Source organism: Serinus canaria, chromosome Z (genome assembly GCF_022539315.1).
Source record: "Serinus canaria isolate serCan28SL12 chromosome Z, serCan2020, whole genome shotgun sequence".
Taxonomy (NCBI): Eukaryota; Metazoa; Chordata; class Aves; order Passeriformes; family Fringillidae; genus Serinus; species Serinus canaria.
This window is the reverse complement of record NC_066343.1, coordinates 32,540,970-32,556,708: the sequence shown is the minus strand read 5'-3', so window position 1 is coordinate 32,556,708 and position 15,739 is coordinate 32,540,970. Positions and strand designations below refer to the sequence as shown.

The following is a 15,739-nucleotide window of genomic DNA, read 5'->3' as shown; positions in this document are numbered from 1 at the left end:
CCAGCCTATAACATGGATGATAGAAATAAGACTCTTGTCCTTCCTGATGTACTTGTTTGAAGAGATTGTAAGATCTTCATGCACAAAGTGTCTTGTGTTGTAAAACTGTGTTGCCTAGTGTATTGGAACCTCAGCCTGTAAAGAATGACTGCATTCTGCAGGAATGCAAATCATGGTAATTGTCTTCCATTGGTAGGTTCTGAAGGAACTGATATGCTGAAGTTATTGTCATAAGCATGCCTCCCTCGTCAGAGCCATTTTTGTTGTGTACCACTGAGATGGATGTCAGGATGAGAAGGAAAATGGTAGAATTAAAGATCACAGATTGAGTGATGCAACTTAGGCAGATGCATTAGGAGATTGTTTTGAGTATCTGACAGCAGCTTTTATCTATAATGGTGTCTGCCACATTTTAGGACTATGTAGGAATGAATCGGCAACCCAGCAGATGTCTGGCATTTGTTATGACTACACCTTTGAGCTTTTTCCCCCAGGACTGCGAGTCAATGTTGCCTCGGGTCTGAAAGGATCCTATTCTAAATAGGCACTGCCTGAAAAGGAAAATACGTAGTCTGAGAAAGAGGAAGAGCTGATAAGACAGATGAGACCACCAGAGCTGATGCTGGAGGCAACACAGCACAAGCCTCCAGAACTGAACTAAGCCTTCTGCCCCGTGTTATCAGTTTCTGTTAGAAGGACTCTTTTTACTCCTGGACTTAAATCATTACATACTTTTGCTTTTGCAGAAGGTTAACCGCTGTGTAACCACTGTGTTGAGTTTCACTTTCCTGTAGCAATGTCCATCAGCTGGGCTTTATGAAGGAGGAATCGTAATCTGACCAACATGATAGTCTTTAATGATGTGATGTCTGGTGTGATGGACAAGGGGAGAGAAGTGAATGTTGTTTGTTCTTCACTTTGACAAGAATTCTGACATTGTCACCTCTAATGACCTTGTAGTCAAGCTGATGAAGTGGATTAGGAAGTTGACAGTGAGGTGAACAATCAAGATCAAACGGTTGTGATCAATGGCACAGTGTCAGTTTTGAACAGAGCACTCAGATGTCCAGAATAAGCCACACGCTTTCTCTCTGGTGGGCATCTTGTAAAACTTACAAGGTCAAGCATTTTCTTAGCTTTGGGCTCTTGACACAAAGTTTATTTTCTGTCACTTTTAGAAGCTTGGTGAGTTAGGATGAAATGTAGACTGGAGTGTGAAACATGTATAGAAAGATTGATGAGGGAGTAGATTGTTGTGGGGTTTTTTTGTTTACTGTGAATTTTAGCAGAGATAAAATTTATATTCTTTATCTTTTGAGGATATTCCTCAGGTACCTCAGTACAAATCAGAACCTGTATAGACAGGAAGCAAAAGGTGTCCTCTTCACTAGTGATAGTCTTGAACAGCATTTGAGCTGTGCAGTTCAGATAAGTGATCAGCTCTGCACAAGTACTCATCTAAGCAAGGAAGTAGTGGCAACAGCTTCGGTTATGTGGGAGAAATGGTAATTCAAGCTGCTGGTTTGCTGTGCTGTGTTACCTTCACACTAAGCACAGATTTCACAGGCCATGTTGAACTATCAAGACACCATTCCAAGGGTCATGAGAGCAGGCAGTTCCAAAATGTTGGAAGTCAAACAGATGAGGCAGAAGGCTAACTGGGATCTTCTTCTGGAGCTAAGGCAAAAAAGTAACATTTATGCTGAGTGGAAGCAAGGTCAGTTGGCATGGGAAGAATACAGAGAGGAATGCTGCTCACCATTGTTACAAGAAAATTAATGTGGGCAAATCTCAATTGGAGTTGCATCTGGCCAGAACTATGGGGAATAAAAAGAGTGTTTTAAAGAGAGTGTCAATAAAAACAGGGTTTTAAAATATATTAATGGTAAAAGACAGTGTAGAAATAACATCATCATCTTACAGGATTAGGATGGTCATCTCACAAACAGGGACATGGACAAGGCAGAGGTGTTTAATGCAGTCTTTGCCTCTGTCTTCAATATGGATGGAAGACCAGGGGGATCTCAGTGCCCTGAGATGGAGGGCCATGACTGTGAGAATGCTCCCATTTAACCTTGAAGTTGTATGGGATCAGCTGTTTCAGCTGGATCCTTGCAAATATATGGGGCCTAATGAGATTCATCCAAAATACCTCAAACAGTTTTCTGATGTCATTACAAAACTTCTCTCGATATTTGAACAGTCTGGAGAGATCCCAGTTAGATGGAAACTGTCTAATGTTTTCCCAGTTTTCAAGAATGGCAAAAAGGATGACACTGGAAACTACAGGTCAAACTCACTTCAGGGCCTGGTAAAATTACAGAGAAAATTATTCTGGGAAGTACTGGAAAACACCTGGAGGACACTGGAACCATCATCACAGCCAGAACCGCTTCATGAGAGCAAAGTCAGGCTTGTCCAACTTGGTTTCCTTTTATGACAGGATGACCCACTTAGTTGATCAACAGAAGCCAGTCAGTGCAATCTTTTTTTGATTTCATAAAGCTTTCAATACTGTCTCTCTCAGGACATTTCTGAAGAAAATGTCCAGCCCACAGCTGGATAAACACATCATGTGATGGGTGAGCAGCTGGCTCATGGGTCAGGCACAAAGGGCTACACCGAATGGGGTGACATCAGACTGATGTGACGTGTCACTAGTGGGGTTCCACAGGGCTCCATCCTTGGCCCTGTGCTCTTCAACATCTTCATAAATGACTTGAACATAGGACTGGAAAGGGTACTAAGCAAGTTTGCAGATGATACAGAACTGGGAGAAGCTGCTTACTCTCTTGAGGGCAAGGAGGCCCCACAGAGAGACCTTGACAAATTACAGGGCTGGGCAGTCACCACCTCTATGAAGTTCAGCAAGGGAACTTCACTTGTTGAACTTCACACAGGGAAAGTGCCAGATTCTGCATCTCAGATGGGGCAACCCTGAGTGTATGGACCACCTGGGAATGAGAAGTGGAGAGCAGAGCCATGGAAAGGGACAAGGTTCAAGGGCAAGTTGAACATGAGTCAGCAGTCTGGCAGCCAGGAGGGCCATCTGTGTCCTGGGGTGCATCAGGCACAGCATCAGTAGCCAGACAAGAGAGGGGTTTGTCCCACTCTGCTCTGCACTGCGGCGGCATCACCTCAAGTGCTGGGGCCAGTTTTGGTCCCCTCAGTATAAGAAAGGTATGAAGCCTCAAAGCCTGCAAAGGAGGACAGTGGAGATTTTGAAGAGCCTTAAGGGGAGGCCCTATGAGGAGCAGCTGAGGTCTCTTGGTTTGTTCAGCCTTCAGGAGAGGGACTGAGGGGAGACCTCATTGCAGTCAACAACTTTCTTGTGAGGGCAAGAAGAGGGACAGGCACTGACATGTCTGTGAAGATGTGTGGGAATGGCCTGAAGTTGTGTCAGGGGAGGTTCAGGCTGGACATTGGAGAGAGGTTCTTCTTCACCCAGCAGGTATTTGGGCACTGGAACAGGCTCCCCAGGCAAGTGATCACAACACCAGCCGGACAGAGTTTAAGAAGCATTTGGGCAATGCTCTCAGGTACATGGTGTGATTCCTGTGGATGATCCTGTGCTAGGAATTGGACTGGATTATCCCTATGGGCCCCTTCCAACTCAGTTTATTCTATTATTCTGTGAGGCAGTAAAATCCCAAACCAAACCTAAATGTTGAGCTGCATGAAAATTTTGAATGGAAACTTCATGAATGGGAAGCTTCCCTTTAGAACAATGTCCTGTCAGGGTTGGCAGGAGTGGTGAAAGAGCTTGCTGTCTGAAGTTAAATGAAAAGGGGAAGGGCAGGTGAGGGAGGATTTTCTAACTGTCTGTTTCAGGCTGAGACAGCAGGCTAAACCTAGTGTCTGTGTACAAAGGGCCATGCTAATAGATCTTGGGAAACACCTCAAAAGGGCCTGTGAGTCCCAGGTAAGGTAGCAACATGGTACCATTAGGAAGGAAGATGCCATTTTTCTTTTCTGTAGGTCCTTACAATTTCTTTTTGTTCACACTTCATTCTTGTTCCTGGCGGAAGACAAGTGAGATGGAGGGGAGGTGAACCATGAGGTAACTGGTCCTTGTTCAGATATGCAGCCAGTAGCATTTGTTTTTGATGGTGTCTTTGCTTATACATATCACGGAAGGAACAGCTCTCATTGCCTGCTCTCTGAGGAAGTACTGCATCAGACTGCAAAAAATTTGTTGCTTATTGTGGAAAACTTAGAGAAATATCTTTTGCGTGCTGTCAGGTGAGAGGTGAAGCCAGAATACTGATGTGTAGCTACTTCATACTGCTTTATAAAGTGCATTCATTCCTGAGAGATAATGTTGCAGAAGCTTTTGAATGGTTTCAACTTCTGTGGTTTTATTTCTTGACAGAAATTTCCAAATTAATGTATTTTAAGGCAAAATTTCCACTAGCATTTACCTAACTTCAAATGTCAGGTCACTGAAAGACCAACTTTGTTGTGGTTGAAATCAAAGTAGAAGTGTGTTGATTAATTGTAATAGAAATCAAGGGCCCACAAAGTCCAGGGGAAAATGGCCATTTGCATACATGCAGGTCCTGGATTTCCATTCTGATTGCCAAGTCTTGAGACTCTGGTGGTGTTTATTTGACCAGTAAAAGCATAAGTATTAAAGCCCCCCTCTCAGTTTCATGATACTATGCTGTTCCCAAGCTAAGAGCTGGCTGGCCTTTTGCAGAAGTGTCTGGTTCATTCTGTGATGAATCATCCATCAACTCAGTGCATCATCGTCAGGGTTCTTCTTGCTGTTTCTCCATTTCCATTTTTATTAAATGACACATCTTACCTGCTTCATGTGTTTGTCTCTCACATTGTGGAGCTCCATCTCCAGAAATGGAAGTCATAGGAATGCTTATTTATTTAATTTGTAGGAGGATTCTGTTATGATTCTCCTCTATGATGGTTTGTTTATTCAAAGGATTCTCAAAAGCCCGTCACATTCTCTTCTTTTTTTTCCCCCTTTATATTCCACACTTCAAAGCGATTACCAAGCTTTTTGACTTCCTGCCGTTAAATAAATGTTTTTATCAGAACTTTATTATTTTATTAGAAAATGTGAAATATTTCCTTCAATACTTTTCTCCTCTGTCAGGAGCATAATAGCTTGGCTGCTCTTTTGCCACTTTCAAATACAAGTTAACAATCAGTACAGATATTTACATCCACCTTCCCTGACTCACAGCACATTGAGATCGGTGTAATTACAATGCCTGCACCATGTCTTTAGTGGGTATATCAGGAGCAAGTTATTAAATCCCATGAAGTGGATTGCTCTGTTCACAGGACCTCCTGCCCCAACATCTGGTTTTAAGACCCTTCAGGGGTCTTCTGTTACTGTACCCTCATTTTCTTCCTTGCTGAATTGTTTCTTGGAAAATGATGCAATTGTAGCAAACAGAATGAAATATTCCTGTTGGAGAGAGAATCTTCCTCTGGTCCAGACAAGGAATAGAACAAATGGGCATGGGGCACAATAGCATGGACTTTTTCCAGCTGAAAAACACAAATGTCTGGACAGGCAGCAACCTTCATCATTCCCTGTGAGTGACGTAGCAGGGAAATATGCCTTGCTGCTGTCATAGCCCTGACATCTGCTCCTTTTCATTAAGGTCTGGCCTTTCAGAAGATTCTCCCACACGCCTAGTGGTGGCCATGCTGGTACAGTCTGAACTTAGACCCTGCTTTGGTTTCTTCCCCGTGGATAAGAAAAGCAGGAAAAGCAGGACCTGCTGGTAGGAGTGCAGGATTGCAGCGCAGCAGGATTTTTGTTGTCTCTTAGTTTAGTGCACTTTATCTCCATGCGTGCCTGAGCACATAGGATCTCAGTATGTCTGAGCACGGCTTTGGTCTCAACAGGACTAAAGTAGCAAGCTTTTGTTTGGTGGTGTTACTTGGAATGGGAGACACCACTCATGGGAGCATCAGATTTGTGTACTGCATAACTGAGTGCCTCTAATTACACAGCACCCCAGGCCTCAGTCTGCCTGAAATCCTCTTTGTTTAGTTTACGTTAGCCACTGCTGTTCATATCCACATTAGGCACCATTGTTCGCATACATGTTGAACTCCTGACTTTCAAGGCCAGCAGAAAGCATTAAGTTACTTAGGTTGTCTCTCATGTGTCCCTGCAGAATTTCTTCCAGACTGATTTGGGCCTTTCTTTTCATTTCCCAGAAAAATCGCTATGAGATTTATGTTGGCCTACTGAAAGAAGGGGTGAAGGAGCTGCTGAGCGGAGGAGAGAACGATGCGCCGGGACTGAAGAAATCCCACTCAAGTCCTTCTTTGAATCAGGAGTCTCCAGTTAGTGCCAAGGTGAAACGCAATGTCTCAGAGAGGAAGGACTACAGGCCAGAAACACCCAGCATTAAGCAGAAGATCACTTAGGGTGGAAATGACATCTAGGGGAACAGCCATGCAGCAAAGTATTGGTGGTCAAAATTTTTTCATTTAATAACCTGTCATTCACAAAAAATAAGTACATCTGCCTGAATGGGGTGTTAGTGACATTTTCTATTGTATATTTTGCTGTTTCTGTGCAGATTGTGGGAGATGTCTTTGCTCCTGCTTTGCTTTGCTTTGTTAATTTATCATTTAGCAATTGAAGCATCGGGACTTTTTTGTGTTATTCTAAAGGAGCTGGGAAGGGGTAGAGCGCTGTGACATTTATTCTGTCTCCTCCCCATTTATCTCCTCCCATCGGCATGTGGCTTTCATCTCTCAAGTCACTTGTCACTTTATTTACGTGGTGGGTGGGAAAAATAACTGGACAAGTGCTGCAGTGCTGTGAATGTGAGCTGTAGCTGTGAGAAGAGCTGTGCAAACATGCAGCTGCAGAAGGCTAACTAGAGGCTAGGGTGCTGGGAACACTAGTTTCCTGACAATGTGGGGCATGTTGGTACTGGTACTTAGCAGCAGGTGGTACAGTAAATAGTCACTGTTGCTTATTGTTACTGCATTGACCCTAGACACTTCACGAGTGTGAAGGAATGAAACCTGGAAACCTCTGGCAATGCTGAGATGACGGCATTGGAATAATTTGTTTGCTTCCTTCCAAGCAGAGAGCCTTCTCTTGAGTTTGCAGGCTGGAAGGCATCCAACCCCATGCTGTCTCTGCAGTCAGGAAAATTAAGGATTACCCAGTTGGAATGGCTATCTGGTCTTCACATTTATTTGCAGAGAAGGCTGCTGTAGATGTCAGCCACTATCATTATATATTAATTATATATATTAAAGACAAAGGGCCTCTGTGTAGTTTTTAACTATACGCTCTCACTTAGCTGCTATATAGAGCCTTATGATATATTGTCCTGTCGCTTCCCCTTCCAGGGGTTTCCTTGTTGGTGTGCATGGAGAGCTGCTTTCAATTCCTCTCATAGTGACAAAGCACTTTGCCTTTTTTCTTCAGAACGGGGTTCTCCTCAGTTCTCCATTTTCCTTCTTTCACTCACATATAGGTCAAAGAGGCTGGTACCTGCTCACAGTTCCTGCATACTCTGTGCCAGGTTTTCCAAGGGGAGCACAGGTCTGGAAGAGATCACCATGGGCAGGTCTTTCCATACCTGAAAGGCCCCTGTTTGTGCCATAGACCCTTGGAGTAGCCAGCAGTTTTCAGGCACAGAGAGCAGAAAGATGAAATAGAAATAATTTTCCTACTTCACAGCCCCTCTTGTCTGGGCAGTGTCATGGCTCTGCAGAGAGTGCTTTCTCTCCTGTTACCTGAGTTTTAATCTCAGTTTTTATGCTGGCCCACAGGGTGAGCTTGGACAGGTCTTTCCCATTTTGTGTCACCCTTTCCCTATATGAAGTAGTACTACCATACTGGCCTTTCCCACAGAGCACCTTGGGAGATAATGTTGAGGGCCAATTGAAAATTGCTCCTTGCTGTTCATTCTGTTGTGCCTGGCACAGGACAGCCTTCTTGTTGAATGCAATTCTTGATGCAGTTAGAAACGTCAAGATCAATGCAGGGACTGTTTAGAAATGCACTGGTGTTTTCAGCCCAAGTAGTCAAAGGGCCACACATCAAAAAAACTGCTACCTGAGTGGATGTGTGTTCTGTCAGGCTTCCCAAGGGTCCAAGTCAATTCATCTAGTTTTATCAGTGGGGAGAACTAGGAGTGATCAAAGAGAAAAGGCCCTTAACAGGCACTGCATGACTTGCCTTCCCTATTGAGTACCACCATGCAACAGCTTTCCTGGTGTTGTGCTGACTGTTGGCTGTAACAATGATACTGCACTCTCAGATGTGAGGTTTTGGGGCAAATTGATCCTTGCAGCTGCAGCCTGGCAGTAAAGACAGATGAGACTGTTCTCATGAGTGATGTTGGGATGTGCATCCATCTGGCATTTGCCACAGTTGGGGAATGCTGAATACACCTTTGGGAAGAAAACTTGACCTCTGTGTTACGATTAAGGAGTGGTATTCAGTGTTCCCACTGAGACTGTCCAAACTACATGGCCCTTGCTCACTCCCTCCTTCCCTTCCCCATCTTTGCAGTGGGCTGGAGAGGAGAATTGAAGGCATAAAGAACAAAGATCACAGGTTGAGATAACAACAATTTACTGGAAATGGCAATGAGATAAGAAAATGAATGGTAAACAACAACAGTATTAATAACACAGTGCTCAAAAATGCTCACTACGCAGAACCCAACAATACCCAACCATTTGCTTCCCAATTCCTGACCCAGGAGGAACATCTTCTCCTGTTTCTGGAAAATGACATGAGGTAGTATAGAATAACTTTGAAGTCCAAGCTGGGCTACTGCATAAATTAACCCCATCCTGGCCAGAACCAGTTCATCATTCTGTGAATTATTTTATATAACAATAGGATACATGCAGCAGAAACAAAACCCAAAAAAGCTGCAGATCTATAAATGGCCCTGCTAGGTTGTCAGGGTTGTGTTGAGTACATGATCTTTTTGAAGGCAGGCTAGAACATGCTTGGCAAACCTCATGTGTTTATGGAGTGCAATGCTTCAAAAGGCAAAGAGGTGACATTTAACTTTCTTCTTCCCTGGCTTTAAACGTATTTTGGTTGCTGAAAATTCCAGTTAAATTGTTGAGCTCAAAAAGAAATTACTCCTCTTAAATGCATTTTCCAGCTTTGACACAGAAACTGGGTAATTCCTCTTCAAAGTCATTGCAGAAAAGATGATTTGAAGCAATAGGAAGAATCAAAAGGTGAACTGCAAAAAGGATTTTTTTTTCATTATTTATTATCTATTTCCATGTATACTTGTAAAGAGATGGGGTATTTTTTTTTTTTAGGTCTCATCTGAGTGTATCAAATACAGTTTTTCACTGCATTTTTTAGTCATTAAACATTTGTTGAGCTTAGAGCAGTCTTGCTGAGACTGCTGAGGCATGCAGATCAGTTTACCCAGAATTTATAGTTTTTGCTCCTGTTTTAACTAATGCCATTTTCCTTGGTTGCTTTACAATTTATAAGCATCCCAGGCACCTATGTAGAAATGCACGCTTAGGAGAACAAGAAAAAAATGTGATCCTGTTGCAAAAGTCTAAGACTCCTGCCCTCCCTTGGGAATAGGTTCATCTACCAATCAGTACTGTAATTAGTTGTTTTCCCTCCTGATGATACTATAAAGGATAGGGCAGGTTCTCAGGTGGTCTAAGTGGTGCATCTCCTTAAGTGGCACCATTAAGAGTCTGACCAGGTAGCTTTGCATGGTACCCTGCACCCTGCCTTTCTTTGCTGAAATGTTTGTCTCTAGGGAAGATCAGTGCTTGACTGCAGTGACTCGGGAGCTCTGGTTGCAGTATGTAAGGATATTCTGCTGGTTTCCAGCCCGCCTCTGGGACTTGGGCTGCAAATCACTGGAGCAGCCTGCAGTTTCCTGGGTGTACTCAGTGTAAGGAGCTACTGGCTGGCCGCCACGAGCCTGTGTGCATGTGGGAGAGCCTTTGCATTGGTGACGCAGGGAGGTGCCATCCTTCCTTGTCACCCTTCCTGCTCCAGTGTGCTATCACTGCTCAGGCGAGGCCTCTGCCTACGTGTAGAGAGTGGGGATGCAAAGAGGGGGAGCAGGCTAGCCCCTCCTTACTTCTCCTTAAGATGCAGACAGTGATTCTGGGGGGACCCTCCCAGCTCTGAAGTGTTGCTGGCTCCAGGGGCTGAACCATCTGCTATCCCTAGTTAAGGGAGGAGAGACAGGAAAGGGCCCCACTGGTCTGCACCTGACAGCAGAGGGATGATGGAGAAGGGGAAAACTGCTTTCCCCTCTTCCCACCCAGCAACCAAAACAGGTAAAATACTCTCCTGAAGCCAAAAACATACTCTCTTCTATGATTCAGCAGTATGCAGGGGACTGTTGAGATGGATTTTGTTCATCAGTGGCTGCAAAAGGGACTCCCTGGACTAGCAGTGTGTTTGCATCTTGCAGATAAATTACACATGAACCAGTGAACATGACTACAGGCTTCTAAATCCAGTATTTATGTTGTGTCTTCAGTTGATGCAGAGAGATAAGTCAGTCAGCAGAGTGATTAATGTAGCAGAGTTGTGCGGGAATGCTGTTCAGCTGTGTTGCCAACTCAGAGTTTTTAATCTGTAGCCAGTCACTTGTAAATGGTTACCAGAAACTTTCTAATGATTAGTAACAGCTCCTCACTAAAATACTTTCCCTCTGATCCTGCCTGCTCCCAGGAGGAGTTTGGTCTAACAGATCTCCAGGGACTGAATTGTTCAGTGACTTTTCACAGTTCCAATACCTTTGAATAACAAGGCTGGTTGCTCTTCTGGCTTGAAAAAGCCAAAACTTTTGCCTTTCTCCAATGGGGAAGTTAGGTTCTTGCTTGACTGGAATGGGCTATTCAGTGGAGATGTGATTATGGCAGTGGAAGAAGTCAGAGATGACCGGGTTATCATCAGACTTCTTAGAGGCATTGTATGGCAATGTTCCCCTTGAAAGTGGGAAAGGCTTTTCTCTGCAGATGGCTTGCTGCTTACTGTGTCTACATTCTCCATTTTTAAATTAATTTTGGTCTTGTTGCAGTTAGTCTGACAGCTCCTCCTCCTTTTCTGACAAGCTGCTCGTCTGTCATCTTAGCACCTCAGCTGCTTCTGTATAACAGGTCTGTTTTCTTCCATGCTTGCAGAAATCCAAAAAATTTGACTCTCCTATCTTGCATTGAGAAAACCTACTCTGAAGCAGTGCTGCATTGAATGGATAACCCTGTGAACAGCTTTTTCACTCTGCTTGTTGGTAGCCTGTGTTTCCAGCCACAGTTATAGCTGGGAGGTGCGAGACCGAGTTTTAGACTGCTGTGATCCTCTAGTTTTATGCTGCAGGGGTGCAAAGTCCCTTCCCACACTTAGGCTAGACAACATTTCTACTCTTCTCATATCCAGTATTTCTACTGGCTACTTCTGCAGGGTTAAAGGCAGTATTCGCATCTTATGCCAAGAAAACTTGCAGCTTGCTGGTTGTTTAAATTTTCTCCACTATTGCTTTCCCCAGGCTCTGGGACATCACATCTGCTCTGAGGGGGCAGTTAAGAAGTCCACATTTCTCATCAGAGCACAATCATTGCTTCCCAGTGTGTGTTCTCAGCATCTGGTATCTAGGCTTCCTAGAGGGATGAACCATAGAAGCTGTCTCAGAAAAAGCTAGTCTGCAGCTTGTGCTTTTTAAAGGATATTTTTAGTGCATATAGAAGCAGTACGTCTGGTCTCTCCTCTCTCCCAGAGCTCTCTCAGCAGCATAGGTGTACCATAGTGGGTTGCTTCACTTGGAGCATCACTGTGGAGACCTGAGCTCCAGGAAGAGGTTTGTCAGCCTTCAGAGAAATGCTACCACCTGAGCTGAGTATCAGTGCACAGGACAGTGATGCTGGATGAAGAAGCCAGTGCCACCCTCCATGGCTGGTCACCTGCTGGAGACTGTGAGGTCTAGCATTGCCCTCAGTGTTGGATGTAATGAGAAATGCTGGCTTCCCTTTCCCGCTAGTCTGTGCTGCTGAGGAACTGTCTTTACCACCCGCTGCTTTTCTTCCTTGTCACAGCAGCACCCTTATCCAAGGATACCACAGTACCTTTCTTAGAAAACTGCTTTACATTAGAGCAAGGTGGAGAGGTCATTGGAAAAAGTCTGAATGCCATCTGGGAGTATCTGCTCTGCTGATGGCAGCATACAGTTCAACACTGAAATAAGGGAGGCCCAGCCTTGCCTGAGAGAATGTCCCTTGCTCAAATATTTTGTTAGCTGAATTAAAGTTGTGTTTTAGTTATTTATTAGGGCCCATCCCTTACCAAATGTAAGCAAGAACTTTCACAAAGGTTGGACCATTGACCTGACTTTGCGCTTGTGGTCAGAAGGAGCAAGTTTAGGCTAGTTTAGGCTATTCTCTCTTGCCTGCCTTTGAATGCTTAATTATTCCATAAAAATTCTAAATTTTTAATCACTGAGGGTCCTTCCATGGCATCTGCTTTTAAAGCGAGCCAGGAACCAGCTGGGGTACAGGCCAGAGGTTTATTTGGACCAGTAAAGGTACATCACTTAGCAATGCAAGCATTGAAAGTGCTACAAGCCACAAGGGCAGGATTTTTCTCTGACGGAAACCACTGTAATTAGTAGCCACTCTGGTGTGATCCTGTCTGTAATTCACCTAAATGAGACCAGCACAAGAAGACAATTTTTGTCTAAACAGGCGAAGTTGCAGCTTGGACCAATTGATATCATGGTGTAGTGACAGAGCAGCTGGCTAAACTGCCATGAAGACTTGTTTGACACAAAATCCTCCAACTCCCCTTAGCCTCTTGCTGGGAAGAGGGAGATAAATGCTATCAAGTCTGTGTCACCACACAGCACAAACTCTACTGGTAATATAAGTCTTAACTCACACACTTACGAAATTCTCATACTCAGAGCTGTCAGATTCTGAAAGACTGTAGGATGAGAACAGGGGTGGGTTGTGGTTAGGTTTTTTTTAAAATTTGTACATATTCATGACAACTGTGTCCTCTTACTCGAGTCTAGAATTATAATTTGGCTAAAAGGACGGAGTTTTTTAGCTGTTGAAAAATTTTAAAATCACTCCTCTTGTGAGGTACACTTTGAGACTTACATTACTTGGTGAACATGTTTAAGTGATGCTTATAGATGTGTGTATATCCTAAGTATGGTATGGCTTCTATGGCTCAGCACTGCAGAACCTGCTGTTCTTTTCTGAGGCTTATTTGGTCAAAGCATTCAGCAGCTGCAAACATTGTTAGGATGCTTGTTGTTCTAATTGTTATCAAGTGAGGTTAAACAGCTGTCAGACCTTTTGCAGATTTAAGATATACTTTGAGCTGCCTTGATCTTCATGTGTTGTCCACCAGGGGCTGCCTGTTATTTTGCATGTTGAAAGCAAGGCATATATTTGAGAGTCTAAGCAAGAGCTAGTGGGTGGAATTTTCTGCTAGCTTAACACTGGGCTGACTTTCTCCCTGTTTATATCAACCGATGCCTGTACAAGGGGCATCCATTCTGACTTCTTCTGAAAATCATGCTCTGGGGATCTAATGCACAGCTTTACTTCTGAAAACGTTGACCTTGCTCTGTGAAAATTCAGCAAAGGGACATCATGTCCAAAGTGTCCAAGAAGGACAGGTGCCTGTGATGTCTCCTGAAGATACAGCAGCACAGCAGTAGAGAGGGGTTTTTTTCTACAGCTGTTCAAAGAGTAGCTCCTCTGTAGGGAAGAGAAGAGCAACAGGGCTGAAATATCTGTCTCGGGCTTCTCTTATGCCTCCCAGAGGTTTCTTTTGAGAGTACTGAACAATCTTTTAACAAGTTGCTGGTCTGAGGAAAAAGACATAGAGAAACCCAGTGAGTTTTCCTATTGCATTCTAGTAGGGCAACAGTGGCATGATCTGCATTATACTGGAAAGAGAGAACAAAAGCTGAGGGTGTGATTCTTAACTGGAGTCATAAAATTCTTTATCATGCAGTTAGGTTGAAGCACTTGAGCAACTTCAATAGTGAAACTATGCCTTTGCACTTCACTGGACCACAGCCACAGTGATTGCGCCTTGCAGAACTGAGACACAAGTGAACTGCAGCTCCAAATGAAATGACGGAGACCACCGTGTCACCTTGCTTTGGGCAAGCTGCAGTCCTGTAATCTTTTATTGGGTACTGGGCTTCTTCCTTGGGTTTCTTGCCCTCCATGGTGATGGGAAGATGAGGGTGAGCGCTGTCAGCTTCAGAGTCGCAGTTAAGAAGTGTCATTTACCCTCCACCCGAGCTGTTGCTATGTTGTTTTCCCTTAGGCTGAGAAAGAGGACAGAATTTTCAGTCAGTGTTGCTTGGTAGCCAATGGGAAGCATAACTCTCAGCAGTGGCGATGCAGAAAAACTTTTTGCACATGCGTGTACATACACCTTATACATCTCTTGTGTGCAGAACTAACCTTACAGGACTTGACAACAGTCCTTGCAAGACCTTTTCTCTGAGTGGTCTCCAATCGCTTCTGTGATGTGTAGGAACCTTCTTTCTGGTAACTTTGAATTCAGTTTACTCTCATCACTGAATTGCTGGAGTGTTTTTCATGTAATACACTAGAGACAGTCCCAGTCTCATGCTTTGTGGTAACTTCTTGGTCTGCTGTGAAGCAACAACATTGAGGTAGCCATTAAATCTTTTCCAGCAGCATGGAACTTGCTGTTCTGACTCTTAGAGAGGTCATCATCTCAGGTTTGACACTATCCTACCACCAGGATACCCTATTTTGTCCCTGGGAATAGACATGGCCAGAAAAGCATACTTGGTGGTTAGAGTCAGAGATGTGCAGACTTAAGTCAAGCCCTGATTCAGGGAAGATTTTTCCATGTGCTGCTGATGTCCGTAAGGACTCAAACATGTACTTGCTTACACAGAGATGTTTCCTGAAGCAGAGTTGTCACTCTTTTCTACAGGTATCACAGGATGCCCTCCCTTATTCTGCTTCATGTATCTGGTACTAGAATGATCATTTCCTGATAAATGAAGGCACTTAATCAGTCCTCTTCCCCTTGGAAGAAGGACTTTTGGGGATATTGTTATATCATTTAAAATAATATTTTGGAATTTAAGTTTACATTGCTTTATTTTTCACTTGAGGTGACTGTATATAAATATTTTCCTCTATTTATCATTGCTGATAAAGTAAGCCTACAGTATACAGACAAATAATTTGCCTTTGATGTATTGAAACTGTGAGATAAAAAGTAGACTTCTCTCTTGTGTCCATGTTCCTGACTATAACTCTGTTCCTCTGTGTTTTTTTAGTTGGAATAAATGTTGCTTACGGGCAACAAAGAGCCTGCAAGCTTCCCAATAATTTTTGTCATTGAACTCAAGCAACCCTATTGAAGGATCTCACATATGTATAATGATATATGTATATGTACAAACTTTAGAAAGAAATAAACCAAATGTATTTCATGTTCTGCAGCTGAATGTTTTTTATTTGAGCCCTAATTGTTGCTCCTACAAGTAAGGACATGAAGGTGGCTTACAGTGACTGACTGCTCTACTTCTGACTCTTGGCAGTCAGTAGTTTCAAGGTTTCCTGAGTTGAAGCATATGTGTACTGTCTGCCTTGCAGTCTGGATCTGACCTGCAGTTGGGGTAAACAATGGAGCCAGTGGCAATTTGTGCACTTTAGTCCTGTGTGAGGGCAGCTGGAGTACATCTCTCTTCCTTCTGCACCTGTACAAGAGGTGGCA

General features: G+C 43.7%; 1 protein-coding gene across 5 annotated transcripts in view; it reads left to right on the top strand.

Annotated features, from left to right (window-relative positions):
* The window catches only part of PSD3 (pleckstrin and Sec7 domain containing 3), a 120,907-nt gene extending 105,443 nt beyond the window's left edge, over positions 1–15,464 (top strand). For all 5 annotated transcript variants that reach the window (XM_018920928.3, XM_050986513.1, XM_050986512.1 and 2 more), the window contains one exon: positions 6,196–15,464. In XM_018920928.3, the coding sequence (XP_018776473.1) occupies positions 6,196–6,408 (213 nt within the window). In that variant the 3' untranslated portion in view covers positions 6,409–15,464. The remainder of the gene's footprint in view (positions 1–6,195) is intronic.
* The last annotated feature ends 275 nt before the right edge of the window (positions 15,465–15,739 follow it).